Below are 26,352 nucleotides of genomic sequence, written 5' to 3' on the forward strand. Positions count from 1 at the left end.
TCCAGTTAAATGACGAGTTTAATTTTACCTTCCTGTCAGTCACATGAAGATAAAATACACAACTTATGACCATTATCTGCTACAATAACCTGTTCTCCAAAACTGATTCTAAATTTTTGTTTTATATAGAAGCTTGCTATATGGGAGTTTTAGATTAATTATCCACCAAGTTAATTTTTTTTTAAATTGTATTTTCTGAAAAACTTCCTTTTAGAACATACTATCTTCATGTTTATGCAAATTTAATGGATTTCCAACTATCTTGTAATAAAATCAAATTTGAACTAAAATTTTCCAGTGTATTATTTCTACAACATTTCTAAACCCTGGATCTGTTTTCAACCTTCAGTTTTTCCACTTTGGCTTGAAAGTAACAGATCAAAGTATTCACACAATGAACCTCAGAAACTGTGTGCAAAGTTACAATGCACATTATCGTCTGCATAGAGTAACCTTCCACAGATTAACAAAGGCAGGCAAAGGTTAAAGACAAACAGTCTGAACAGCACTTATCTGTTTCAAGTTAGTTGGGTCTTCATGAAACCACCAAGATTTGTATGTTTGGACCTTCAGATTCTGGAGGATTTTTCATAAACTAGTGCCAAATACACAACTACTAAAAGCCCACTCAGGAGCAAACATCTACAACATCACATTGCTGCTCTACTTAGCTAATAAATATCAAATATTTCAAGAAACAGGGTGAAAGAACTAAGTTATTTCAGACTACATTAATAGGTCCACATCTTAACACACTATTGATACTAACAGGGAAAAAAAATAATTAGCTTAAATGTTGAATCAGCTCCTAAATCAAGAAGGCACGAAGATACCCAAGTTTTCAACATGAAAATGCAAGTAAGGGACCACAGTATCCTTCAGATGAAACAACATACCGATTAAGAATAGGAATCATGAGGATGAAGGGATGCTTGTTTGGTTAGCTAGCAATCTTGCTGAACTTAAAGTTTTAGCAAATTAAGTTAAGAAACATAGAGGAGTACAAAGAGCACACAATTGCTTCAGAGTTGGAAATAAAATCTGGTGAGGTGAAGACCACCCTCACAAAACGATGACATTATCACAATTACTAAAATTATAAATTTTAGATTACACACATTTACCATCTGGTTCACAGCAGAAAATCAAGCAGAAAAACTTTTCAGGAGTAGCAAGTACAAAGCAGAAGATAAAGTCCTTTAAAACACATATAAAGTTATTCTTAGCTACCAGGCCAGTTTTTTATCCGGTATCCAACTACACCATCACAGAGTAACTCACCGTAAGTACCGCTCTCCCCAGGACAAAACCAGTAACTCACCCAACAGCAGCTGCAATTACTCTGCATTAGCCGTACCAGTTACACCCTAATTAGCGGCAGCCTGCTCGTCAGACGGTGCCCTCAGACAGGTGCTTCTTCTTTGGTTTCCAGCACGTCGAGCAGCAGGGACATGACAGCTTTGGGGGAAAGCAAAGCCCTCGGCCAAGAGAAGAAGGTTAGAGCGAGCGGCGAGCCGGGAGCGCTGCGCAGCACTTACCGGGCGGGATGGTGAAGCCGGGGGGCAGCTGGATGGTGGCCTGCGGCGGCGGCCGCACGATCAGCTGCGGGGCTACGATCCGGGGGGCAGCGCCCAGCGCCGGCCGCGGCGACACGGCCTGGGGGGCGGCGGGCAGGGCAGCGCCCGCCTTGGCGGTGACCGCGGGCTTGGGCGCGGCGGGGGCCGCGGGGGCCGGCGGGGCCGAGCCCGGGGCCGGCGGTGCGGGGCTGGCGGAGGCGCCGAGCGCGGTGACCGCGGGCAGCGCGCCGGCCGCGGGCTGGGGCTGCGCGGCGGCGGCCCCGCCGTGCCCGCTGACGGGCGGCGCCGCGCCCGCCCGGGCCCCCGCGCCCTCCCCGTTGGGCGCCGCCTCGCCGGGGCGCGGCGCGGGGGCAGCGGCGGCGCCCTCGGCCGCTCCCGCCGCTCCGCCGCCCCCCGCCGGGGTCCCGCCGCCCCCCGCGGCCCCGGGCGCGCCGTCGGCGGCGGGCGGGCTGGGGCCGGGGCTCCCCGCGTCCCGCGCGGCGGTGGCGGCTGCAGCGGCCACATGGTTGTTGACAGGCTGGGCAGGGGCGGCGGGCTGCGGCGGGGCGGGAGCGGCGGGGCTGCCGCCGCCGGGAGCCGCTCCATGTGATTGCTGCACACTACTACTGTTTACACTCGCTCCCCTCCCCGCCGCCGCTGCCGCCGCCGCCGGGGGAGACGGGGACGGGAGAGGCCCCTGGGCGGGGGCTCGGCTCCCCGCGCTGCCGGGGCGCGCCGCCGCCTCCCCTGCCCCGGGCGCGGGAGGGGGCGCAGGGCGGCCGTGCTGCTGCCGGCCGGGGCTGCTGCCCCCCGCCAGGCTCCCCTGCTGCGGCTGCGGCTGCTGGGACGGGGCGGAGGTCCTAGGCGGGGGCGGCTCAGCGGGGCCGCGGCTGCCGGCCAGCTGCGATTCCAGGGATCCCACCAGGTCGCTGAGCGCCTTCTCGTCCACCTCCTCGGAGAAGAGCAGCATCTCGTCCAGTGGGTCCGACGCGCCCGCCGCCATCTTGCGCTGAGCTGGGAGCCGGCGGCGCTGTGCGCATGCGCGACGCTCTGCCGCGCGCGGGGCACCATGGGAGGGGCCACCGCCTCCGCCCCGCCCCGGGGCGGCACCGGGACTGCCCGGGCGGGCGCGCCCAGAAGCGGGACCAGGACTGGGGCCGCCCGAGCGCCACGCTGGGAGTGGAACGAGAACCAGGACCAGGACTGGGGCCGCCCGAGCGCCCCGCTGGGAGCGGGCCCCGACACCGGGACCGCCTCAGCGGGAGCGCGCCCGGGATCGTCACCGGGACCGCCGGAGTGCCCCAGTGGGTGCAGCCGCCCAGGGCGAGGGCGGCGCTGCCCTTCGGGGAGCCGCGGGTGCAGGGCGGTGCCGTAGGGACGGACTCGGTGTGGAGCAGCCTCCCTGCCCCGGTGTCCGCCGGGGCCCGTCCCGTGCCCCCGGGAGAAGCGAGCCTGGGCTGCCCCGCCCGGCCCCGCCGCGGGATGTGCAGCGGAGGGAGCACGGACGCACCACGGGTGCACTGCTCTGCTGTGCACTTGCCGGTGTCCAAAGCTACTTGCTCTAGCCAGACCAGAATGGCTGCAGCGATAGCATTTCCTAACGGGGACGCTGCTGGCAGAAGATTTAGAAAACAAAAATAAGGCTCCTTCCATCGCCAGAGCTGCTGCCCTGGCGTGCTGTTCCGTGGCATCCTCGCGGGAAATTTGAGGTAGGTAATTTGTTGCTAAGGCTTTTGTTACCGCACTTCTGCGTGCCCTTTTCCCACCAGCACTTCCTCATACACTCTGAAATAACTTAAGTGAAAGACAGTGGTCGTAAATAATCGGTTTTTAAACTAGTGACAGGACAGCGTCTTCGATAGAACATTCCAAATAAAAACTTTTTCCATACAAAGGACAACCATGCATTTGTGACCCCGGCAGCAGCTTGGATTCCAGCTCCGTCTCTGCAACAGCACGAGTGCCTGCAAAACCGGAGCTGGAGCTGCTGCTCTGTGGTCTGAAATGGTGAATCATTCCTCATTTTGTGATCTCAGGGTTTTCCAAAAAACTGGAAAAGGTACCTCAGTGAATAAGGACATCCAATTGCTCCTTGCACTGGTGGGAAGGAGTGGGGGGCTGGCTGAGCTCCTCTCCAGTCCTGGTTCAATCTGCTCAGTCCTACTGTGTAGACTCGCTGGAGTAACAAGACCAAACTGCTCCTGGCTGCTGTTTCCTATCAAAGGATCTTACATTTTTACTCAGGGTAGTTTCTCCTGATTGTCCTTTAGGAGCAAGTTTATGATGAATCAAAAGAGACCACTTTTAAAATGCATTAAATATAGGTTGTACCAGTTTAATTAGGGTAAGTTTAAATGCCTCCTGAAATTAAACCAGTGCATATTTCTTCAAGAAAGTAGCAGTGAAAATACTGGAGGTCCAAAGGTGTGGTAGGGAGCTGGTGAATGGGAAAGTACAGCAGTGTTTATGAAATCTATACATCAAAAATTGGCTTAGAAAATGAGCATTACTTCTGTGGAGTGCTACAGCTAAATTAAATTTGGATTTTTAATAACTGCTTTTTCCTGGAAGTTGAATTAAAACACAGTAGATATTAAGATTCCATTTGCTATTACATAAATATAAAGAGTAATTATTTGGGTTTGAAAAAAATAAAAATCTATCTAATATGACTTTTTTATGAGTCACAGACTATTAAATCTATCAGAGAATGTTCCATGCAGTCCTCACATAGTTGCCCTGCTCCTGAACTTCATTTGCATATGACCATCTCCAGAGTTTTCATAAGAGAATGGAAAGGTAGACATATGATTCTGCAATTAGTCCTGACTATGAAACAAATTTTAGTGTCCATTTTTCTAATACTGTGGCATTAAACTGGGGGTTTCCACAAAAACCACCCTAGAGGAAAGTGAATTGCTTTGTAACTTTAGAAGACAAAAGTTACCTTCCCACTGGACAGAGAAAATGGCAAGTATTACAATCTGAATGTACATTGTGCTTGGGTAATCTGTAAAACATTAATTCATATTTCTCCCCACTCCTTTCAAATTGAGCCATTATATATATAAACATACAAGGCAATAAAGTGTAATAGAATGTTTTATTTAATAAAACATGATGTATACTGTCACATTGGACTTCCTTCAAGTCAAAAGGTGAGGACATACCTAAGAATGTTTATAAACTTGTTGCTGAAACTGCCTTTGGGCTTGAGCTTTTACATGGGGAAAAATACTTCTGGTAAAATACAGAATCTCTGTGAACGTTTGTATTCATTCTATTATAAAAATGTTTTCTAAATATTTTAATGCATTTCATCACAAAAACATTTCTGAATATATTTGTTGCTCTTTCATTTTTTGGAGTTATATATGTACAGAACACCAAAAAAAAAGAAAAAAATCTAAGAGACCATTGTGATCATCTCATTTGATCTTGTAAGAGAGAGGCTTTCCTGAATTATTTTTTTGTTTGAGATAGAGAATGGTCTTTAGAAAAGTTAACTTCCAACTGTTGTTTCAAAATTGCCTGTGAAAGAAAATCTACCACAGAAGTTGTTGAGCTGCTCTTTAGTTCTCAGCACTGCCTCTGCCCTGCTTGCAGCCCAAGTCTGTCATTAATAACTCAGTGCACAGCAAAGTCCCCTTGCTGTGTTCAGCTACATGGAGTGAGAACAGGGCATGGGGATGAGTAACCCATTGTCTTCTACAGAAGTGAAAGTGTTTAGAAAGGAGCACTGTTCTCCTGCTTACGGGTTTGTCTCAAACACACACTTTCAGTGCCTTCAAATGTATAATTTAACCATCTTAAGTTTAATATCAAGATGCTGCCTACCAAGTCAGGTAAGATTTTGAATTAACTTCCTAAAATGAAGAACTCTTCATGTTATTAAAATCCACTTCACACTATAAAAATATTCCTTCAGCTGCTCATTTTAAGTACAACACAGAAATTACAAACTCCAAAAATTGAGAGCACAAAGACCATTAGGGAACTAAGAGCTGTCCTAGGACTAGCATAGGTGTAGGTTAAAAAAGACTTCTAAGATTCCCTCAGCACTGCCAAGGCCACCACTAACCCATGTCCCCAAGTGCTGCATCCACATGTTTTTCCCTGCAGGATTGGGAGTCTGCCCTGGGCAGCCTAACTGCCCCTTTCCACGAAGAAATGTTTTCCAATATCCACGCTGAGCCTCCCCTGGCACAGCTTGAGGCCATTCCCTCTCCTCCTGTCCCTGTTCCCTGGGAGCAGAGCCTGACCCCCTGGCTGTCCCCTCCTGTCAGGGAGTTGAGCAGAGCAAGAAATTTCCCCTGAGCCTCCTTTTTTTCCAGGCTGAACCCCTTTCCCAGCTCCCTCAGCTGCTCTTTATAAGATTTCTGCCCTAGGTGCTTCACCAAACCTGGGTCCCTGGCTTGGAAGGCAGAATATGTCTAAATTTAGTTTCATGTACTTCAGTTGTAAATGAATTAAATTTTAAGTACGGCTTATAGGAATTTTGGAGCTTGCAAAGTTAGTTGTAGATATTTGTGAGGGTGAGAGTTAGGAACATTTATCATCAAGATTAGAATTTAACCCCTAAGTGTTTCAAGGGGATAGTTTTCTATTCTCAGGCATTTGTGCAGATTTTTTGTTTGTCTGTTTTAGTTTTTGTTTTGCTTTTGTTATTCATTCTGGCCAACTTCTCTCCTCCAGGAACTTACAAGTTGTTTCAGAAAAGGCTGTTAAGCCTAAGGACAGCTGAGAGGGGCCCTTAGCCCTGGGTGTCCCTGTGTGCAGCAGGCTCAGGGCAGTCCCAGGCTCTGCTCTGGTCCCAGCAATGGCCCCAGAGCCACGGGCAGGGGCTGAGCCCAGGAGCTGCCCCCGCACAGGAGGCACAACTTGTGCCCTGGGCAGTGCCAACCCTGAGCAGAGTGTGCAGAGAGGCTGTGGAGTCTCCTCCCTGGGGATATTCCAGAGCCCCACGGACACTGTGCTGTGCCCTGTGCTCTGGGATGGCCCTGCTGGAGCAGGGAGGTGACACCAGATGAGCCACGGTCATCGCTTTCATCCTGGGATTCTGTGAAAAACAAACCCTGGCAGTTTTCCATTTGATTTCTCTTCTGAAACGCTCATCTATTGTGTCCCAAGCTCAAAGAAATGTCAAATTCTATTTCCTCTTTCAACCACATGACCTTGGAACCCTAATTCTATAAATGTAGAATGGAAAGTAGGCATATGATTGTGCAACTAGTCCTGACTATGAAATAAATTTTAGTGTCCATTTTTCTAATACTGTGGCATTAAACTGTGTTTCCATACAAACCACCCTCTCTAGTTTTGAGAGGCAGATGAGAGAAGTCTTAGGAAGATGCGAACCAGAACTTCCTTCCTTCCTTCCTTCTTTCCTTCCACCCCGTTTAAGCAGCAGGATACCCCTGTAACACGGGTGTAGCCGATCCTCCACGCTGTTACAAGCCTCTCCCCCTCCTCCAAGAGGCCGAGCAGCAGGGACTCTCCAGCCTCTCTCCCTGTCACCTCATGTTACATGGGACTGCTCACGGGGGGCCGTTCATCGACCGGGCCCCCAAACACCTCGAAACCCCCATCACCAAAGCTCACGAGCTGCACCAAGGCCGGGGCTGTGGAGCGACAACACGGGACGGCCGGGGCGGGGGAACGCTGGGGGCGGGTGGGCCGAGCCGGGCCGGACTGAGCCGAGCCGGACTGAGCCGAGCCGGGCCGGACTGAGCCGAGCCGAGCCAAAGCTCCGCGCTCCGCTCCCGCCGTCGCGCGCTGACCCCGCTGCTGCTCCGCGACGTTCCCGCCCCCAGCTCAGCGTCCCCGCTCGCAGCTCTCGCGAGAGCAGCCGCGCTCCCGGCGTGCACCTGGCGGGCCGGGCGGGGGGGCGCTGTGAGGGAAGATGAAGGCGGCGGCCATGTTGGGAGCCGCGGGGCGCGGGCCGTGTTGAGCGCTCCGCTTGAGGGCTGTGCCGAGGGTTCCGCTGTGCGGGGAGCGGCGGCTCGGGGCGGCGGAAGGACAGCGCCTACTACGACTCAGGACTGGGCTTTCTTGGCTGCTTGTGCCTCGCTTAAGGAGCCTTCGGCAGCGGCGAAGGGGTGTCCCTGACCGAGAAAGCAGCGCCATGAGCGGGGGGACGCCCTACATCGGGAGCAAGATCAGCCTCATCTCCAAGGCTGAGATCCGCTATGAGGGGATCCTGTACACCATCGACACCGAGAACTCCACGGTGGCGCTGGCCAAGGGTAAGGACGCGGCCGGCCGGAGGAGCGGGCCCGGCGGCGCTCGGGGAGGGGCGCTCGGGGAGCGCGGCGGCGGGACGGAATCGAGGCCGCGGGACCGGGATCGAGCGAGGACCTGGAGCGGCGGCGCGGTCCGGGCGCTGCGGGGGCCCGGAGGGCGGCCTGCAGCCTGCGGGGGCCGGCGTAGAGCCCGCCTCGTCCCGCCGTCCTCCCGGCGGGGCGGCGGCGGGGGATGTGGAAGCGAGATAGGGTCTGGCCGTGAGAGCGGCGGCGCGGCAGCGCTGCGAGGCCCCGCTCCCCCTGCTCCGGGAGGGACCCTCGCGCAGAGCAGCCGGGAGCGGTGCCGCGCCGGGGGCTGCCTAGTGGAGTGCAAGTATAAAACCCGTGGAAAGCGCGGGTGGAAGCGGTCCAGAGCTAATGCGCGAAAGGGAGTAGGAGAGGGAGGCTATGAAGAGGTTTTCTTTGCATTGTTAAAAATTACAGACCTACAGGGGTATATGACTGGATTGCTCTGCATCTTAGGACGGCAGACTGCTCGAGTCTAAAGGGAGTCCTGAGTGCTGGATTACGGACAAAAGCTGAACGTAAGATGTTAATTTTGGAGGTTTATGGCACAGTGTAGTTCGAAATGGTAGGAGAATGTTACCGGCCAGAAGAGATTTATATGTGTATCAGCATTTTTCTCCTTTACACTTCTCGCATCTGTGAAATCTTGCTAAGTAATCTAAATTCATATGTAAAAGCAGAGAGTCTGTCTAGCCATTAGGTAAGAAGAAAAATTATTCCTTGGGCCAGAGAGGATTCCAGTGCTCGGTCCCTGATTTAAATGAAAGGCTTAACCCCGGTCTGTTCCGTTCTGCACAGCTGCCGTGGGTGCTGGTGCATACCATGAGTGTGTTCGCTTTCGCTGCCCTTTGTGGTAATTCTTGTTTGTGCGCTGTGTCACTTTAAGGCCTTCCCTCTTCGCAAACAGCACCCCCCGTTATTGTTTAAGAAATAGGTTACTCTGTTTTGTAAATTGTCGCACATCGGCTTTGAAACTCCTTACTGTGAGTTTGGTCTTAGGCTTGTACAGTTCGTTTACGGGGCAGTTGCTTTCGTTATGTGATTTTTACTTATTTCTAAAGTTGCCTTTAGGTTAAATTGCCTGGCTGAAGTTGCATTATCTACTTTGAAAGGACAGCTGGTTTTGGTTTATACAAGTAAAAGCTGGATAATGTGATTAAAAATAAATGTCCAGAAATTCCAGTTGCATGCTGTGATTGTTAAGGCTTGTGCAAAAGCACATAGAAAAAGAATCCTATCCTTGAGGACCTTGTGATAGTCTTGTCCAAAATTAGCCTGATTTAGTGCTGACCAAGCCGATTTTGCATGACTTCTCAAGAGTGGTTAAGTCATGTTGTGGTGTGCCTGCCAAAGTGTGCATATTTAAGATTGATTAAACTACAGTTACGTGTCTGATCTACTCTCTTCTCGTAGCTCTCATCAGATATGTACATCTAAACCATTGAACTTATTTTAATAAAACTTAGCCGAGTTAGCTGATGAATGTGTGTTTTCTAATAGTGTTCTGATTCCAAAGAGAATAAACCAGTATTTCTAGGCCACATGGAACCAGAAATCTTGAGATTAGTCTGGAGCTGATAACAACTATACTATTAGCCTGTAGAGAAGTTCTCTGTGCTCATGAGCAGAATGCTCCACTCAAGGGTATTCAAGTTTCTGAAGACTTAGGCCATTGAATGTATATGACAGTGTATATGTAAGATGGCAAGTGTGCTTAAGTATTGGCCAGGTCTGTTTGTGAAAGAAGCAGAACTTGTAGTCTAGCTGTAAATATGTTGATCAGGTAACAGTTGCCTCTTCTTGTACTGAGTCCAGAAGTCACACCAGAACTGTGTAGTGTGAATCTTGGCCACAAATGTCATATTTTTTTTTGCCAGAGATATGCAAAAAAACCCCCAAAACAAACAAAACAAAAACTAAAAACAAAACAACAAACAATAACAAAAAAAAAACAAAGACTTGATGCTTTCAATTGCTCAGCTGTGTAGTCTGTGTGACGTGACTGTTCCTTGAATTGAATGCAGGACACCTTATCATTATTCGTATTCTAGTTGAGGTTACTGAAATGGTGACATAAAGTGCAGAAGCAGAGGTAGAATCTGTTCTTGAATAACTACACATTTGCCCAACTGTGGGATTTGTGTGGGCTAAACCAAAGTCGGAGATTAATCTCATTAAGTTGTATTCATGGAATGCCTTCGTTTGCCTTAAATTGTCTAAGGTTTCAGACAGAAATAAGTTTTTTTGGTTGCCAGCACAGACTGTAGTCTTGCCTTACTGGGGGCAATCTGCTCTAATTCTCTAATCAGCATTTTGTTTACAACGTTGTGATCTTTTCACGAGGCAAAACTTGTTGCCTCCATCTCACAGTTAGAGAAAGATAGGAATGGTTAAATATTGAACGTAACATTTTTAACCTGAGCTGGAGTCTGATAAGGTGAAGTGATGCAGCCTTTCACAAAGTGTGTAAGTGTATAGTTATATAAATAATATCATCCAAACACTAAGCAAGCTGTGCAGACATGTGAGGTTCTTAAATGTTATTGGTGTGTGTGTTTTCTTTGGATCGACAGCTTTTCAGAGACAGTGTCTGGAGCCAAAACCCACTCACTCCTATTGTCAAGCCTTAAAATAACTAGTAATGTCCTTCTAGTTCATGGTGCTAGTTAACATGGCTCATGATTCTAGTTATTTTTTAGTTTTTAAAAAATTCATTATTAATTTTTAAAACATTAAGCCCAAGAAATTCAAGAGGAGTTTGCAAGTCATGGTGAGTTTTCTTGCTGGAAAGTGATTGCTACCCTACCTGGGGCATTTACAGAATAATCACAGTACTTGATCTTAAATGTTGTGGCATTAAAAAGGAGATGTGGTCTTTCATATTAGTTATGCATAAATGCTTTTCTGTTTCAAGGCACTGATTTAGACAGAGTTATTTTTAATGCAGGAAGCTGTGTAAGAACAACCATGTTGGGTCAGGAAAAGCTTTGTTCCTTCAACAAGGGAATCCTTAGGTATGTGAGTATAAGAAACAAAATTATACATTGTCTCTGCTGTAACCCATCAGTTCTCATTTAGCAACTCTTGGACCATGGAGAATTGCATTTGGAACCATTATAATTGGTAGACATTAATGAAACAGCTTTTGGTAATTTTAAGTAGTAGTTAAACTTCTACCATTTTCAACCGTCTGTAGTGTTGTCCATGGTATAATGGCACATCAAAAGGAAAACTTCCCTTTTAGACTTCTACAGAACATTAATTGCAGGTGAAAGACGCAGAAATGCAGACAGAGTTAAAATCTTGTGAAGGCTTGAGCTCATTCAGGGATGGGAGCAGGAAAGGGAAGGGTTAAATTTCTATCAAATTCTAATGCATGTATTTTTCAGTCAGTTAAGTAACATGCCCCTTGCATGTCTTGAAGGTTAGGGCACGTGTGCTAAACCAAACTTGTGCACAGTATGTCACAGCAGGAAAATTTCTCTCGTCAAAACCCAATCCTGGCTGCTGCCCTCATCCATCTCCCTGCAAGTAAGGGAATGCAGGCTGAATTAATTGTTCTGGAGAAATGAGCCTGGCACGAGCTCGGTGTGGTGTGCAGGCATCGAAGCGTGTTTGCAGTGAAAGGGTGGTGGTGTTTGGACAGAAGTGGCAATTGAAATTACTTGTTCACTTGTGGTGGTCTCATTTTTGTCATTATGCTCCTCCTGTGTGCCTTAGGAGCAGGGAAGAGCTGGTTTCTGTGTGTGTTTGCTCCTCAGGGAGTGAGGAGAGAGTGTCAGTGCTCTGCACAGACTGAACTGCCTGTTTGCAGTAATTCACAAAAGTCCTCTTGCTAGCGGAGACAATAGATTCACTTCTGTTAACATTCTGCTTAGATTCCCTGTGTTAATCAACAAGTAATCATATCTATTAACTGACAGAGAAAGTTACAATGTTGCCATTAAATGCTACAGTAGTACAATATGGTAATACACATTAAAATGTTGTGTACTAGTAATAGCACAGTCAAAATCTCTACAAAAATTTACTCACAGCACTTTAATATGAAGTTGGTGAAACTATAAGGGCATAAGTTTATATATGATTAGGCTTAAGAGAACTAGTTATTTTAGCTAGCTACTTAATTGTGTGTATTTACACTGACAAAAAGTAAGTTTGCTTTTAACATGTACTACTTGTCCTTTTGTTTGCAAGTCCTTAAGCCAGTTTAGCTCTTTCAAAAACAAAAGAAAAAACAATCCTGAAATGGACAAGGTAAGATTAATTAGATTTACTGCAGTTGTAAGACTGTCTTTAACATGCTTATTTTCATTTCCTCTCATTCTTCAGTGTTTTGCTATATATGAACTACTGAAGGAAGGAGGTAGTCTGAGGAAATTCCCCAAGAGACAGAGCTGGATAGAGCTCTAAGCCTGCTGCTGCTCCAACACCTTGTGCTTTTGATACTCTGGCAACTTAGTATTTCTGAGTATCAGAAAACATGGTAAAAGCTATTTCTTTCTAAAATCCTGTGACCACTTTTTAATATTAGACTTCTTACTTTCATGAGCTCAGATTGTGTTAAATCCTAATCTAAGCGAGGAAAACAGAAACTGTAAAGATAGGTATGCCTTTGCAAAATACAAAAAGTAACTTTCAACTCCTTAGCACAACTCTGAAGGACCTGACTGGGCTGGGCTCATTAAGCAGTCCTTCCAAAGATCACAGCACATGCAGTTCTGGTTCCTGCTTTAAAAGGAAATTGGACATGGGGTGGTTATTTTGGTTCTTGTGGTGAGAGCTGAGTCTGAACTGCAGATCGGGGGAGTTTGCTTAGCTCTCTGCAGCAGAGCAGATCTTCATTGGATGAAATTGTGTTTATATTCTTCAGAAGGCTGTGATAAAACCAGTTTGATTTGGGGCAGGGGAGAAATAAAGGAAGAGTCAAATTTTTGTAGCAAGTCTTGATGTGTTTTATTGCTAAACCATTGACAACCATATCAGTGTCTTGGGTTAGCTGCATAGACAGTTGAATCTCTTAAAGATGAATTCTAAATTTTGGCATTGAAAAACTTCCTTTTGAATTTATGATAATGTCATGGTGTGGAGAGAGACATTGTTTTTTAACATACACTGAAATCTCTTTAAAATCCCTTTACTTCTTTCAGCGCGTCAGTAGATTAAAGTCTGGTGGTTCCCTTTTTTCTGATTGGTTTAGAATGGAGAAAGGTAATTGCTAGGTGTTAGAACTGTTCCTGTATGTCATGGGACATTAGTATTAATATTAAAGTACTTAACCTATGTAGTGTAGCTATGATTTAAGAGAAATACTTTCTAAACACGTTTCTTCCACAGTTCATCAGATTTTTATTTCCATGTAAAGGAAGATGCAGCCCTAGATCTAACATACTTTCTTTTCTCTGTGTTGTTGCCATAGAGTAGTTTCTTCACTTTGGTTAGAAAGTAAAATCCTTTGGTAACTTGCTGATCATACTCTGGCCATTTTTGTGTATGTTTGTAGACAAAATGGCTACTAGAGAAACCATTTCAGTGTGGGACAGAGAGAAGCAGTACAAAATCGACTTTGGTTTTACTTACCAAGGCAGCAGGTCAAATGATGGAATGAAAGTCCAAGATAATTTATTAGTTATCTGATAAATTAGAGTACAAGATGGCCAGAAAGTGAGGGTAAATCCACGGTCAAGATCATGAAATAGAAAAGCCTGGTGAATAAAAAGCAATGGAATTAATTGACCCAGGAATGTACCTGACCCATTAAAAATGTTATTAAGTTACTATGCATTACTTTGAGTTAAATTCTTAAGCTCCAGACACTTTTCTGTAGAGGAAAAGAAGACAGATTCCTCTTCTAACAAGGACTGGCATTAACTAAAGTGTGTGCCTTTTTACATTGCTCACACTTTGTAGTACCGTTCAGAGCAGACTTTCAGATACACAGAAACAGAAGAGATAATGAAAGTCAGCTCACTAGATGTTAACATGAGCAAAATAATTGTAACCACTTAATGTTTTTTTTCTTTGTAGTGTGGACATAATCTCTTTACCCCTGAATTATGCTGCTTAGAAAGATTTTAATACCTGACTGTTAAGCTCTGTTTATGCAGTATCACAAGAAGCAACAGTGATGGAAGATGGCTGGTGCAGCCTGAGAAATGACTCAGTATCACTTTATACATCTCTACAGGAGACTCTGCTTTTCTTGACTAATGATTCTATGGCTGCAAATAAGTGCCTAATGATGTCCCCAAAATGTTGATGCATCTGAAAATGGAGGGAAATCTAATTCTGGTAAATTAAAGCAAAATACAGATTTTTTTTTTTTTCTCAGCGTAACCTGTACCTTGCAGAACAAGCAAACAGTTTCTAAAAGACAGGAGTAAAAACAGTCCTAAGGGATTGTTAAAGCTACTGCAAGTTGATGAGATTGTGGTTGAATGTGACTCACGATTTCGGGGTTTTGGTTTTTGCCCCTCTCTGGTTTCAATCCATTGTTTAGTTTTTGCTTACAAAACTAGCTCTTGGAGACAAATCTCTTCTTCAGCTATTTGTTTGTTTCATTTGATACTCGCCCAAGGTTGGCAGTCTAAGGGTGGGGAAGAGTTTCTGAGAGGGCAGTGACAGCCAAGTGATGGTATCCGTGTGCAGTGGTAGTGATGATACATAGTGCAAAAGAGAACTCTGGATTGCTTCATTGCTGTGCAGTCAGAAGGCTGTTGGAATTCATACAAGGAATTTTATAGCTTGGGATGGTGCACACTGGGAAGATGATTATGCTCCAGTGAGTTTTCTTAATTTGACAGAGATCACATGACATCATATGAACCTTACACCAGCAAGAAGAATGCATTTTGCACAGTGAAAATTGGAATATAAATATCACAGAATTCTTGTTGTTTTATTAAATTTTGAGTTTCTTGAGAAATTCACATTTGATAATTTTTAATATTCCAGATACTAGTAATATTAGCATATTTTTCTTATTTTGCAAATACAGAATATGAAGTATGTAAACTCATGTATTCCTTAATTTATAGGATTGACTTACCAGCCAAAAAAGCCTGCCTTGCTGCTTCCCCTTACCCTCACGAAACAGTTGAAATATTCAACATGTAATTGAAAGCATAAGTGATGTCTCAGTCTTTTAGCTTGGGTTTTAACTCAGTATTTTCAGCTGAAATTACTTGTTTGTCTGAGGAGAGTTGATAAAGAATATGATGCCTATTCAATAAAGGGTATTTTTCTCAGTGAAATTTTATTATTTTTATGTAAAGCTGTTGGTCTCTGCAGTATATTTGAAACCCTTTTGTTGAATGTGGGACGTTTCATTGTTTTTCTCCCTTGCCAACTTTGCAGTTCGCTCCTTTGGCACCGAGGACAGACCCACGGACAGACCTATCCCACCGCGCGATGAAGTCTTCGAGTACATTATCTTCCGTGGCAGCGACATCAAAGACCTGACTGTCTGTGAGCCACCAAAACCTCAGTGCTCCTTGCCACAGGACCCTGCTATTGTTCAGGTAAGTCAAAAGAGAGTTTTCAATAATAGTGAAGAAGTAACTTGCTAGCTTAAGTGCTCTCTAGCTGAGTCTTTAAGAATTTGAAGTGTTTATCACTGTAAGGTTCACAACCCAATGTAAAAACTCTGGAAGGATTTTGTCTTTTCCTAGTCTTTAACTGTGAAAATGAAGGTTGAAATCTAATTCTAGCACAGTGCACTACATACCAAAGCTGCTGTCTTTTCAAAACCAACTAATGATGTTTTGTAGGTCTTGATGCCTTTTTTGAAAGGGACTTGGCTTAGGAGGACACATAGTTCTTGGGAAGATCAGATTTGGTATAAATCAAAGTGAACAGATGCTGAAATATCTCCAGATCATTAGTGGCTTTTGTTTGCTTGTTTGTTTTGTTTTTTGTTCTAATGTTCAACATCTTTTGCTAACTATAACTTTAAAGTGTTTCATCTAGCTTTGTGTTTTCAAACAGACTTCATACTATAAGGCAGTTATTTGAATACTTGGTTTCTGAGGGGAAAGCAACTTACAAATTAAAGACTTCATATTTAATTAGTCTGTCATTTTGAAGTAAACAAACTGATAAATAGTTTTCTCAGGAATTTGCTGGCTTTTTGATTGTGCTTATGGTGTCATGCCTGAGGGCAAGAGGAAATCTCTTACTTCAAATAGAGGTTGATAATCCCATGCAATACGATTCTATTGTTTTATCTATTCTGTAGGATAACATTTTTGAACTTCCATATGAGGTGCCCTTGCATTTCTCCAAGGACTTTTATTAAATTTGATGCAAGTCCTCCTGTCAGTTGTAGTCAAGGGTGGTGAAGTTGCATTCCTGTGAACCCAGTGATAACCCCAGCCTCCTCCAGTATGCTTGGGTACAGAGGACTTCATAAATTTGCAAACAAAGCTTATATGTGTGTGTTGGACAAGAAACTCTGGTGTCTGAGGTTATAGGGAAAAGATTGCAAAATTTTGTGGTACTGTTTCCACAGGTCTGTGATGGTGGAAGGGTGAAAGTGCTTTCTAAGCTGTACCTTCTTGTGAAAATGTTTATTTTAGAGTTTCTACATTGCTTGCCTCACAGAACTGTTTCCTAATTTTTGTGTAAATACGAATTTTTGCTAGTGTGTTGTGTGTTTTGTCTTTAGTCTTCGCTAGGATCTTCGACTACATCTTCATTCCAGTCTGTGGGGTCCTATGGTCCTTTTGGCAGGATGCCTGCGTACAGTCAGTTCAGCCCGAGCCCGCTGGTGGGGCAGCAGTTCGGCGCTGTGGGAGTTGGTAGGTTCACTTTGGTTATCCAGTGTTCTCCTGGGAGTGCAGCTCTGTGTGTGCACAGGCAGTAAGCGCTGCTTAGAATTTCATCAGTGTCTTATCCAGAGGCAGATTCAAAGTCTTCCATCTCTGTTAGTTCTGCACTTTAGCTTGAAAGTAGAGAGTGCTTTGTAGTCTTTGCATCTTAAATCAAAACAGTTGTGATTGAGAACTGAACACCTATCTCAGAGGGACAAGTATTCATTGTATTTCACGAGTGGTAGAGGCAGCCCCTCCAGAGAAGCCCCGTAGCTGTGCTCTTGGGTTGACAGGTGCTGTGTGCTTAACCAAGGATTTGGATCAGTCAGCAATCATGTGCCAGCACAGTCCTCCAGCTATCCGTGAGGTGTTCGTTAGATGGGAAATAGATGCTGGAAGTATTTGGGAGCTACATGGACTAGTTGCATAGTCTCTCTGAGACTCACCAACCAACTTTCCTTCCTCCCTGAGAGTTTGTTTCACAGTTTAGTTTTTCTCATAGGAACTCAGTTTAGTTTTTCTCATAGGAACTCATAGTCTTGTAAGTGTTATGGTAGCAGTGTTACTCCTGGTGCTGAAAATGTTAGCTATGCAAAAGAAAGGCTGTAGAATTGGCCATAATTTGGTATCAATTAATGAGATGTCAGTTATATTTTTGCTGAAAGGATCTTAAGTGGAAATATATACCAATAATATGTATGGCTCTGTAAGAAGACTTGTTTTGTTAATACTTGTCATGATAAAGTTAAAAGTATTTGTCATTTTAGATTAAAAAATCAAGATATTAATGTTACCTTCTTATTTACATACATCTGTTAAATTAAACTGAAAGTGTGTGGGAAGGGCAGACTTATGTGTACTCTAGAGTAAGTGCCTAATACAGCTTCACTAATTATTTAGTGCTAGTTTAAAAAAAAAAGTCTAAAACAGATTTTACAACTATATTTTCTTTCAAAGCAGGAGGTTCTTTAACATCTTTTGGAACAGACTCTTCAGGCAGTGCTAGCATGTCCCAAAGCACTGCAGTTGGTTCTGCATTTACAACAGATGCAAGATCACTAAAAACACAGATGTCTCAAGGTAAAATATTTTTTCCTGACTTCAGTCATTTTTGACCAATTGTGTCTGTGTGATTTTGGTGGTTGTCAGAAATGCCAACCAAACAGCTGAATTCTCTCATGAAAACACTTGGTATTAAACCCAGGAAACACTGAGAGGCTTTGTGTTTGCTCTTTAAGTGTGTTTTCTCTACATCTTGGAGTGCTGCAGGTAGTAGCACATTTATTGTTACCCTTAAAGCATGTGTACTGAGGGAAAGTAGGACTTAATTAAGTGAAGTAATGTTAGCAAACAGGCACATGTGGAAATTCAGTATTTGGTTTTATTGATAAAATGACAGAACTGCAGATACTTCATACTGATTGAAATGGGAAGCCTTCAGCTTATAATTTTAAAATATTTGTCTCTAACTGTAGTTTTTCTGTCCGTATATAGTTGCACAGATGATACTAACAGCAGACCTGAATTCCTGTAGACACGGTGACATGACTTTTAATCAGCTTAATAGTAACAGGAGCTGCATTTATGTAATATTGGAAAAAATTAGATTCTGGATGATATTTGAATGGCAAAGAAAAAAGAAAGTTAACTTTGAGAACCTTCACCCTCCCCTTCATGCAAATGCTGTTAACAATGCTCCTTAAAAACCCAAGCCCCATTACTTCCTGCTCTTCCACTTTTCCTTGCTGTCGAAGTGTGTGCCAAGATACATTCCTAATGCTGTTTTTAAATTATACACTCATGCTAAAAGGCAATAGCAAACTTACAGCAAACTTTTTTCCTAAATTCCAGCTGAGATTTGTATATCCATTAGGAGAGTTTCTAGGACTAGTTGAGTGGGTTGCCAAAAATAGGTTGTACTTTGTTGGATTAATTCAAGGGGCAAAAGTATGCTGAGCATTTCTCTGTTGAAATAGTAGTTTGCTTTTCTGCAGTTAAAGCCTGTATGGATATGTATGATGTATGCTCCAGGTGAACATACCTTCTGCCACAGCATTTCCTGTGGGGCAACAACAGTTTTTTTCTGAGTTTGCTTATAGAAGTGTTTTTCGGTTTTGTAGATTGTATGTGTGGTATGGTTGGATTTATTGTTCTGTTCTGTTTTGTTCATGGGTTTTTGTGGGTTTGGTTTATTTCTTTATTTTCCTTTAGTTAGTTTTGTAATGATATAGAACCTTGTTCTTACTGAGACTTGAGTCTTACTCCAATTTCTTAGTAGATTTACCTATTTGATGTTGTAAATTGGCTGGATCAATGCCTCCATTCTGAAGGTGTTTCTGCTCCAGCCCCTCGTGCTGCTTGTGGCCCTGTGTGAGCAGTGCTGTGTGGGGCAGCTCCCACAGCTCCTTCCCTGCCCTGAGCCTGGCCCAGGCACCGGGGCAGGGATCCTGCGGCAGTGCCTGATCAGGGAGCAGCAGCCTCTTCCCACTCAGCATCCCAGGGAGCATTTTTGCCTCTAATCAATGCCAAAGTTTCATTCCACAGCTAAATGCACGTCATTAATATGGGTGGGTAGGGTTTGAGTGCCCTACCCATTATTTCCTTTTAGACTGAGGGAAGGGATATTTCTAAATACTTTTTTTTTTTTTTGACACAGCTGTCTTGACTGACAAGGCAGATAAACCTGTCAGTCTAGATTGGTTGAGACCAGTAACTCCAGTAACTCACCTTTGAAGATGAGAAATAACCCTGTGGGGTTTGGTTTTGTTTTATTTTTTCCCCAGGTCGTTCAAGCCCTCAGATGGACCATTTGAGAAGGAGCCCCACCATGGAACAAGCTGTGCAAACAGCTTCAGCCCACCTGCCCACTCCAGCACCAGTTGGGAGGAGGAGTCCTGTACAAACCAGACCTTTGGTGTCTGCAAGCCAAAAATCTCTAGAGAACCAAGAGCACAGACGAGGTAGCTTTGGAGAGTTTTCACACAGCTTAATTCCTTCCATACACATACAAAGTGCTCTTTTAAAGGGTAATACATAGGAATTTTCCTGCTATCTATTACTGCTAGGCTGGCCAGCAGAGACCTGGATTACATATATATTTCTTTTTAAATTTAAGCATATATTCTAAATTACTTTTTTTTTCTTTTATGATTTAAACGTGGTTTAGATTTATAGGTTTGGATTTTTTTAAAAATCTGAACTATAATACAAAAGTATGATCAAAAATACCTAATTGGATAAACAAATCATGTTTTTATTTCCAACTTTAGCTGAAGCACACAAGGTTTCAAGATCAGAAAATGAACTCAGAAATGAAAACAAACGACAAATTGGTAAATCATATTTTGAGAAATAGCTATCATTGCTTTCAGACCAATACTTTTTAAAAATTTTCTAAGATACATAAATTCTTTCACATTTTGCTTTGAGGGGGTAACAACTTAGCATTGAGCCAGAAGAATACAAGCAAATGAAGTCAACATTGAAGAGAAAAATCTCTTCTTGTTGCTTTATACTAAGCAATCAATTTAAATAAAAATGTAAATCAAGGACTATTCAGGGATTTATAAACATAATAGCATGAAATAAAATCCTTTCTACAAAAATACTTGATGGAAAAGCCACTAATATTTTAACTCTTCTTCCAAAAGTTTTTAATGACTTCTAGAGAGTCTTTTAACACACAAATTTAGTGCTATTATGCGTTCTGTGTCACTGCCATCATTACTGTAAGTGAATTTACAAATTAGAAGCTGTCTGATGGGACTTTAAACAACAGACATTCTCTTCCTGCACTTCTGAAGTCCCAACCTGTTACCCCAGGAATTAGAAAAGAAACCAAAAAACAAAACACCCTCCACCACCCTCAGAGAAAAGCAATCTACAAAGCAAAACCAAACAGAATTTCCCTCTTTTCAGTTCCAGGTGCACCTGCAGCACGGAGAGGCCGTGGAGGTCACAGAGGGGGCCGAGGAAGATTTGGTATTAGGAGAGATGGTCCAATGAAGTTTGAGAAGGACTTTGACTTTGAAAGTGCAAATGCACAATTCAATAAGGAGGAAATTGATAGAGAATTTCATAATAAACTTAAATTAAAAGGTAAATCAATTTTTGCTTTAGATTTGAGCATGGGAAAACTGTGTTGCTGTTTTGATCCTACCTTGGAGAACAACTCTTAAAAGGCATATAGTATTAAGTCTTGTTTGCAGTCCTTAAAAATAAATTTTAAAGCCGATTAATAAATAAACTGGGATCATATGTTAATGAAATATTTTAATCAATGTTTGAGCCTAATGAATTTTAACTGGCAGATGTCATCTGTGAAGTTCTAACAAGTCTCTGTTAAAATGCAGATTACTTAACCAGAAGTCCCAATAATGTTTGTTACTTTAAAGTTCTGGGAAGGATGCAGTAAAAGAAAAACCATGTTTTAGGTTTTCAATTATTAGACCAAAATTTTAATGTCAATTATAGACCAAAAGCAGAGGAGTTTGGGATCAGAGCTTCACTGTGGTATGCAGGAGAGTTTGTTTGAAAGTTTCTAGCATTTTTTTGCTTTTATCCTTTTTCAGAGGAACACAGGAGTAGTTAGAAACGATGCTGCCAGCACTTGTTTTCTAGCAGGCTTGTTTTGATTACCTCATTCTCTTGTGACCAGCCACCTGTTTGTTACACCGCTGCTACTATTTTTGGACAAAATTGTTGCAGGTTGATATAGTGAGTTCCCTCTTTCAGTGAATGATTGGCTAAAACCTAGGAAACAAAAGGTGGGAATAAATGCTCAGACTTCAGTGTAGAGTTAAAAACACCAGTTGAGTCCCATAAAATTTGTCCTGTGGTGCTTGCCTGTTTTTCTGGAACATTTATCAATGAGTTGATGGTTTGCTGTTGATACTGTTTTTTTCAGAATAATAAAGAGAAACAGAAAGCTAACCACCAATAGGTATAGAAATGTTTGTGAGTGTGGTAATTCTTGTGTGTGGGGTGGAAAGATTGAGCTGGTTAGCTGAAGTTTATGCACAACATTGTGAGATGTAAGCTGTAGACGTTTAGGAATGAGATTTAAAGATAGTAATAGCTGCTGGTGTTGAACCATCGGCTTTGTTTTTAGAACCAGTTAAAACAGCAAGTTGAACTTGAGACGTTATTAGGAAATAAGTAATCATAAAGTCAAAATACTGGCCTTGCATCTCAAAGGAGTAACAGCAAAACCAGAAGACAAAGGAAAAGGACAATGGGGATGAATAAAACCATGGGGTGACTTTTTGGAGGATTCACTGAATGAGGCTCTTAAGCCTGGGAAGGAGGTAGCTAAAGAGGGGAGAAAATAGATGGCTATCAAGTCTGTTCTGCCACAGGGTTTTTGTTAACTAAACCCACAGGAAGCATAGAAACCTCCAGACAGCAGCAGAAATACATGCTGATTTACTTGTCAAATTATTTGACTTCCACATTACATTATTTTTGTAGCATTCAATATAGTTCCTCTCTGACTGCAAATAAGTTAATAGTGCTGGGGTTTTTTTAGGCTTCTGTTCACTTTTTATTTTCCAGAAGATAAACTTGAGAAACCAGAGAAGCCTGTAAATGGAGAAGACAAAGGTGACTCAGGTGTTGATACCCAGAACAGCGAAGGGAATGCCGATGAGGAAGATCCACTTGGACCCAATTGCTACTATGACAAAACCAAATCCTTCTTTGATAACATTTCCTGTGATGACAATAGGTATGGCCTGCAAGGAGAAGCTTGTTAGTCTGCTTAATGCATGTTTATATCATAAGGTACAGTCAAGTCTGAATCAAAGGTGATTAGAGCTTATTTCCACATGCAGCTGGCAAAAATAAAACAGGAATAAGAAGCACAAAATTTCTTTGCAGGCAAGTGCAGTATGGTCACAGGAAGGTATTTTAAGAAGTTTTAGACCCATGCTTTTAGAACTTACTGCACAGGCTCTAGAGTCTCCTTTCCAGATTTATTAAGATGTGTTGGGGTTTGTTTGTTTTGCTTTGCTCTTAAATTAACACTTCAGTTAAATCAATTATGACCCTGCTTTGATAATGGTTTCTAAGCAGATTACATAACTGTCTCGGCCAGTAGTGTTGCTCAAATGGGCAGATAGCATTTCAGGGAAATTAAAGCTTATCTTTTGCTGCTGCCTTTTTATTAGACACGATGATGTGGATTGCTGACCTATTTGGACTTGCAGGAGGGGGAGGGAGAGTTGTTGGTTGTACTCAGGGCCAGATAAAATAACATCTGTAACTGTAAAGTGTTTCTTGTTTTAAACGATACTTTGTGCAGAGGACACAGAGTGTGCTCTTCAATATGGCAAACTCTCGGAGCATTATTAATATCTAATTAATGACTGTAAAACATGTTCCTTCTTGATGAGTCCAGTGAACTGTGGCAGACACCTGCGAAGGGATACTGTGGAGATTTACCATGTAATTAATGTATCACTTTTCATCTCGGGGGCTTTGTGGCGCCTCTCCCTCCCTTCCCAAGTGTTTCACAGCAATCCTCTTGGTTCTGTGCTGCAGGGAACGGCGACCCACCTGGGCCGAGGAGCGGCGGCTGAACGCCGAGACCTTCGGCATCCCCCTGCGCCCCAACCGCGGGCGCGGCGGCTACAGGGGCAGGGGCGTCATCGGCTTCCGAGGGGGCAGAGGCCGGGCCGGCGGCAGGGGCGGCTTCCCCGCCCCCCGCGGCTTCCGCGGCGCCTTCCGAGGCGGCCGTGGAGGCAGGGAGTTCGCTGACTTCGAATATAGGGTAAGGTGCTCTTCGTTCACTCTGACCCGATCCGCTGCTCTGGGAAAGGAGAGGTCAAAAATCTGCTTCTAGATTTGGTGTTGAACTAGAATTTCTTGAGTGGTATTTTGCAGGGGTTCTGAACTGCTTTTTTGAAAGTCCATTAATGCTTAATTTTGATTACATAGCATCATTTTATTATCTACAGCAACCAAAAATAAAGGTTGCCTTTCATCACATGCTCTGAGTAGCTATTTGATAGCTGGTATTGGGAAGGAGAAGAAAAAAAAAGAAGGGGGAAAAATTCTAGAGATTGAATGCAAATGTTAGGTATGTAAATTGCAAGCATTTTTCCAAGCAAAATTGTAATATATAAAGAATAGAGAGGGTATAATTTAACTTGTTTCCAGTGTGCAACAAACTTTTGAATTCTTTGTGAATGAGTTGGCACAGACTGTACTGTGTCACTGATTAGTGTACTGGTTAGAATCAGTAACAATGACAACTATCCAGATTGGTTCAGATAACCTAGGCTAACTAGTGTTGAGTGCTGACTGGGACAGAACAACAACTTTTGCTAGGTTACTGCATGAACAGTTAGAGTTTTGCAAACAAGAACCTCTGATTTTGGATGGAAATATATTTTTTTTTCTAAACTAAAATAATGGTTTCATCACAGCACATTTCTCTTTGTTGTGAGACATCCCTCAGCTGTTCCTTGATTAGTTTGCAGCAGTTAGTCCTATGACTTAAAGGAACTTAAAGGAACTTTGGGTAGCTGAACATAAATGGAAATGAGGGATTGAAGATTAGCAATTTGAATTTCTGAAGAACAGTTTTTCTGCCTTCCAGCTGAGTAGGAGGTGGTGTAAGGGCTGAGCATTTGTGCTGTGCTTGTATTTGGAGTGATGAGCTGCTCTACTGTGCCAGACTGAGGGGGTTTGAGCAGATGCCAAGCTGATCTCTGGAGGTCTCCTTTCTGCTGCAGGACATGGGGAGTACAGCACAGCACAACTGCTCCCAGGGCTATTGCCCAGACTGGTTTGTGGGGTTTGTTTTGCAAAATGGATTTCAACACTGTGCTTTTGTTCCCTCTAGAAAGACAACAAAGTTGCTGCGTAGTCTACAAGAAAGCTGAAACCAGGTGAACGTCTAGATCTTCTTGAATCAGAGAATTAGTTTTGATCTCTGCAAAGAATGAAGTTAATTTGCTGTATACTTGTCACCAGCACTGGGATTTAACTATTTAATTTCAAAGGGGTGTAATGCAGTTACTTTTGAGAAATGGCCATCTTTGGAAACAGTAAGCATTAAAATATATTTGAGACAGAAGGATAAGTAATTTCTTATGTATAGTTAATTATAAGCAGTACTTCGATGGAGTTTAAGTATTTTTTCATCACTGAAAGGATTTTTCTTATTACTAAACTGTATTTGATAATTGCTTCAAGTTGTAAGGACAATGGTATGCAGGAGGCCGTCGATACTGTGAGTGTTTTGACCCAGCGAAGATTGTTTTTTGGAAATCCTGTAAAATCCCTTTTGAGGTAGTTGTTCTTGTATCAACTAGGGTGCTGGACAGTAGAAAACTTGCTTTGTCAGTCAGATATGTACACACAGTAAATACTGTTTCTTAGGCAAAGGAAAGTTTTTATATAGTTGTAAAATTCCATTATATCCCATTGCCAAAGAAACATTACAAACTTTGTATAGCTGTATAAAAAGCAACTAATTTTTTAAAGAATAAACATTTTTAAGTCGGTAAACATACTGTTATTGCAGAAAGTTGATATGCTGAAGAACACTGAATTAGTTGGGGTTTTTTTCTTTAGCAGCTTTTCAAGCTTAAATGTTTGATTTTATATTTGGACTATAATGAAGTTTTGAAAATGTTCTTCCATTACATGAGACTGGATACACGCTTCACTGCTCTTGTAAGAATTTGATTTTGTAGTTTCTGGCATATCACAGTATTTGACCAAGTTAAGGAGATATTTTCAAAAAAAAAAAAGGAGAAAAGGAATTTTCATATGTCAAGATTTGCAATTAATTTTACTTAGTGAGAAATATTAACTTTTTTTAATAATGGACCAGGCACACGAGTTGGTGATTCTCCTAGAATGCCTGGGATAAAAGTCTGTCTCCATTTGTCAATTCTTGAAACGTTAACTTTGTTGTAATACCTGTAGACATGAGCAATTTAAAGAATTCTTAGTGTTTGAAGTTGTTTGCATTTTGATAGACCGTAGCTTGGAGACATTGAGACTCTGGTTCTAAGACCACAAAGTCATAAATGACAGTACGGACTTTTTGCCAATTTTGGATAACTAGTTGCAACTTCCTGATATGCTGAAATAGAAACCTGGTCATTTGTGTCTGTGTATGTATATGAAGGCCACAGGAATAAAGGGATCCAAAGATTACATCACTTTGATCTAATTTGCTGATTTTTTTTTTTTTAACTTCAAAATGTTCAGTGGTGATAAAGACGTGAAAAACTGCACTGTTGAAAAATTGGAATATTTAAAAGTGGTTGATAGAATCTTAATTTTATAACTTTTGTATAGCACTACAACGAAGTATTTTGTAATTGGTTTCCTTATTAAGGTCAAGTATTTGACAGCTGTAGAAGTTAGATAATATTGTTTAGTAATGTTTTTGCATGTTTAACAACTGCCTTTTGGGATCCACAAGTCATGATTCTGAACACCGGTTGAGATTTTTGACCGTAGAGGCAAGTGCTGTCTGTTGCAATAACTCTTTACTGTCTGAGGTGTTCCAGCTGTAAATACCCGGGCCGGGAGCCGCGGGCGGGGGCAAACCCTGCGTAGCCCCGCCCCGCCCGCCCAGGCTTTCTGTTTTTTTAATTTTAAACCAGAATAAACTGTTCAGTACAAGCGGCACGGCGGCGGTGGTTTGTTGTGGGCCGG

At 43.1% G+C, this 26,352-nt stretch overlaps 2 protein-coding genes across 5 annotated transcripts in view; one reads left to right on the forward strand and one right to left on the reverse strand.

Annotated features, from left to right (window-relative positions):
* LOC117001466 (transcription initiation factor TFIID subunit 4-like) overlaps positions 1-2,559 on the reverse strand; it is a 146,582-nt gene extending 144,023 nt beyond the window's left edge. The window contains exons 1-2 of the mRNA XM_042779638.1: positions 2,191-2,559; positions 1,539-1,656 (exon numbers count right to left, since the gene is read on the reverse strand). Coding sequence (XP_042635572.1) covers positions 1,539-1,656; positions 2,191-2,559 — 487 coding nt within the window. The remainder of the gene's footprint in view (positions 1-1,538; positions 1,657-2,190) is intronic.
* A 4,873-nt stretch (positions 2,560-7,432) lies between these two features.
* LSM14A (LSM14A mRNA processing body assembly factor) lies at positions 7,433-26,325 on the forward strand. 4 transcript variants are annotated; one of them, XM_033069847.2, is made up of 10 exons: positions 7,433-7,801; positions 15,221-15,384; positions 16,530-16,662; positions 17,632-17,754; positions 19,458-19,634; positions 19,944-20,006; positions 20,593-20,772; positions 22,228-22,399; positions 23,215-23,443; positions 24,521-26,325. In XM_033069847.2, exons 1-10 carry the CDS (start codon positions 7,681-7,683, stop codon positions 24,542-24,544), a joined length of 1,386 nt encoding a protein of 461 aa, XP_032925738.1. In that variant the 5' UTR covers positions 7,433-7,680; the 3' UTR covers positions 24,545-26,325. The 4 variants fall into 4 exon arrangements, with proteins under 4 accessions (XP_032925738.1, XP_032925739.1, XP_032925741.1 ...); XM_033069848.2 differs by having other exon boundaries at positions 17,635-17,754; XM_033069850.2 differs by lacking the exon at positions 19,944-20,006.
* Positions 26,326-26,352: the final 27 nt, after the last annotated feature.

This window comes from Catharus ustulatus, chromosome 11 (genome assembly GCF_009819885.2).
Source record: "Catharus ustulatus isolate bCatUst1 chromosome 11, bCatUst1.pri.v2, whole genome shotgun sequence".
NCBI classification, from domain to species: Eukaryota; Metazoa; Chordata; class Aves; order Passeriformes; family Turdidae; genus Catharus; species Catharus ustulatus.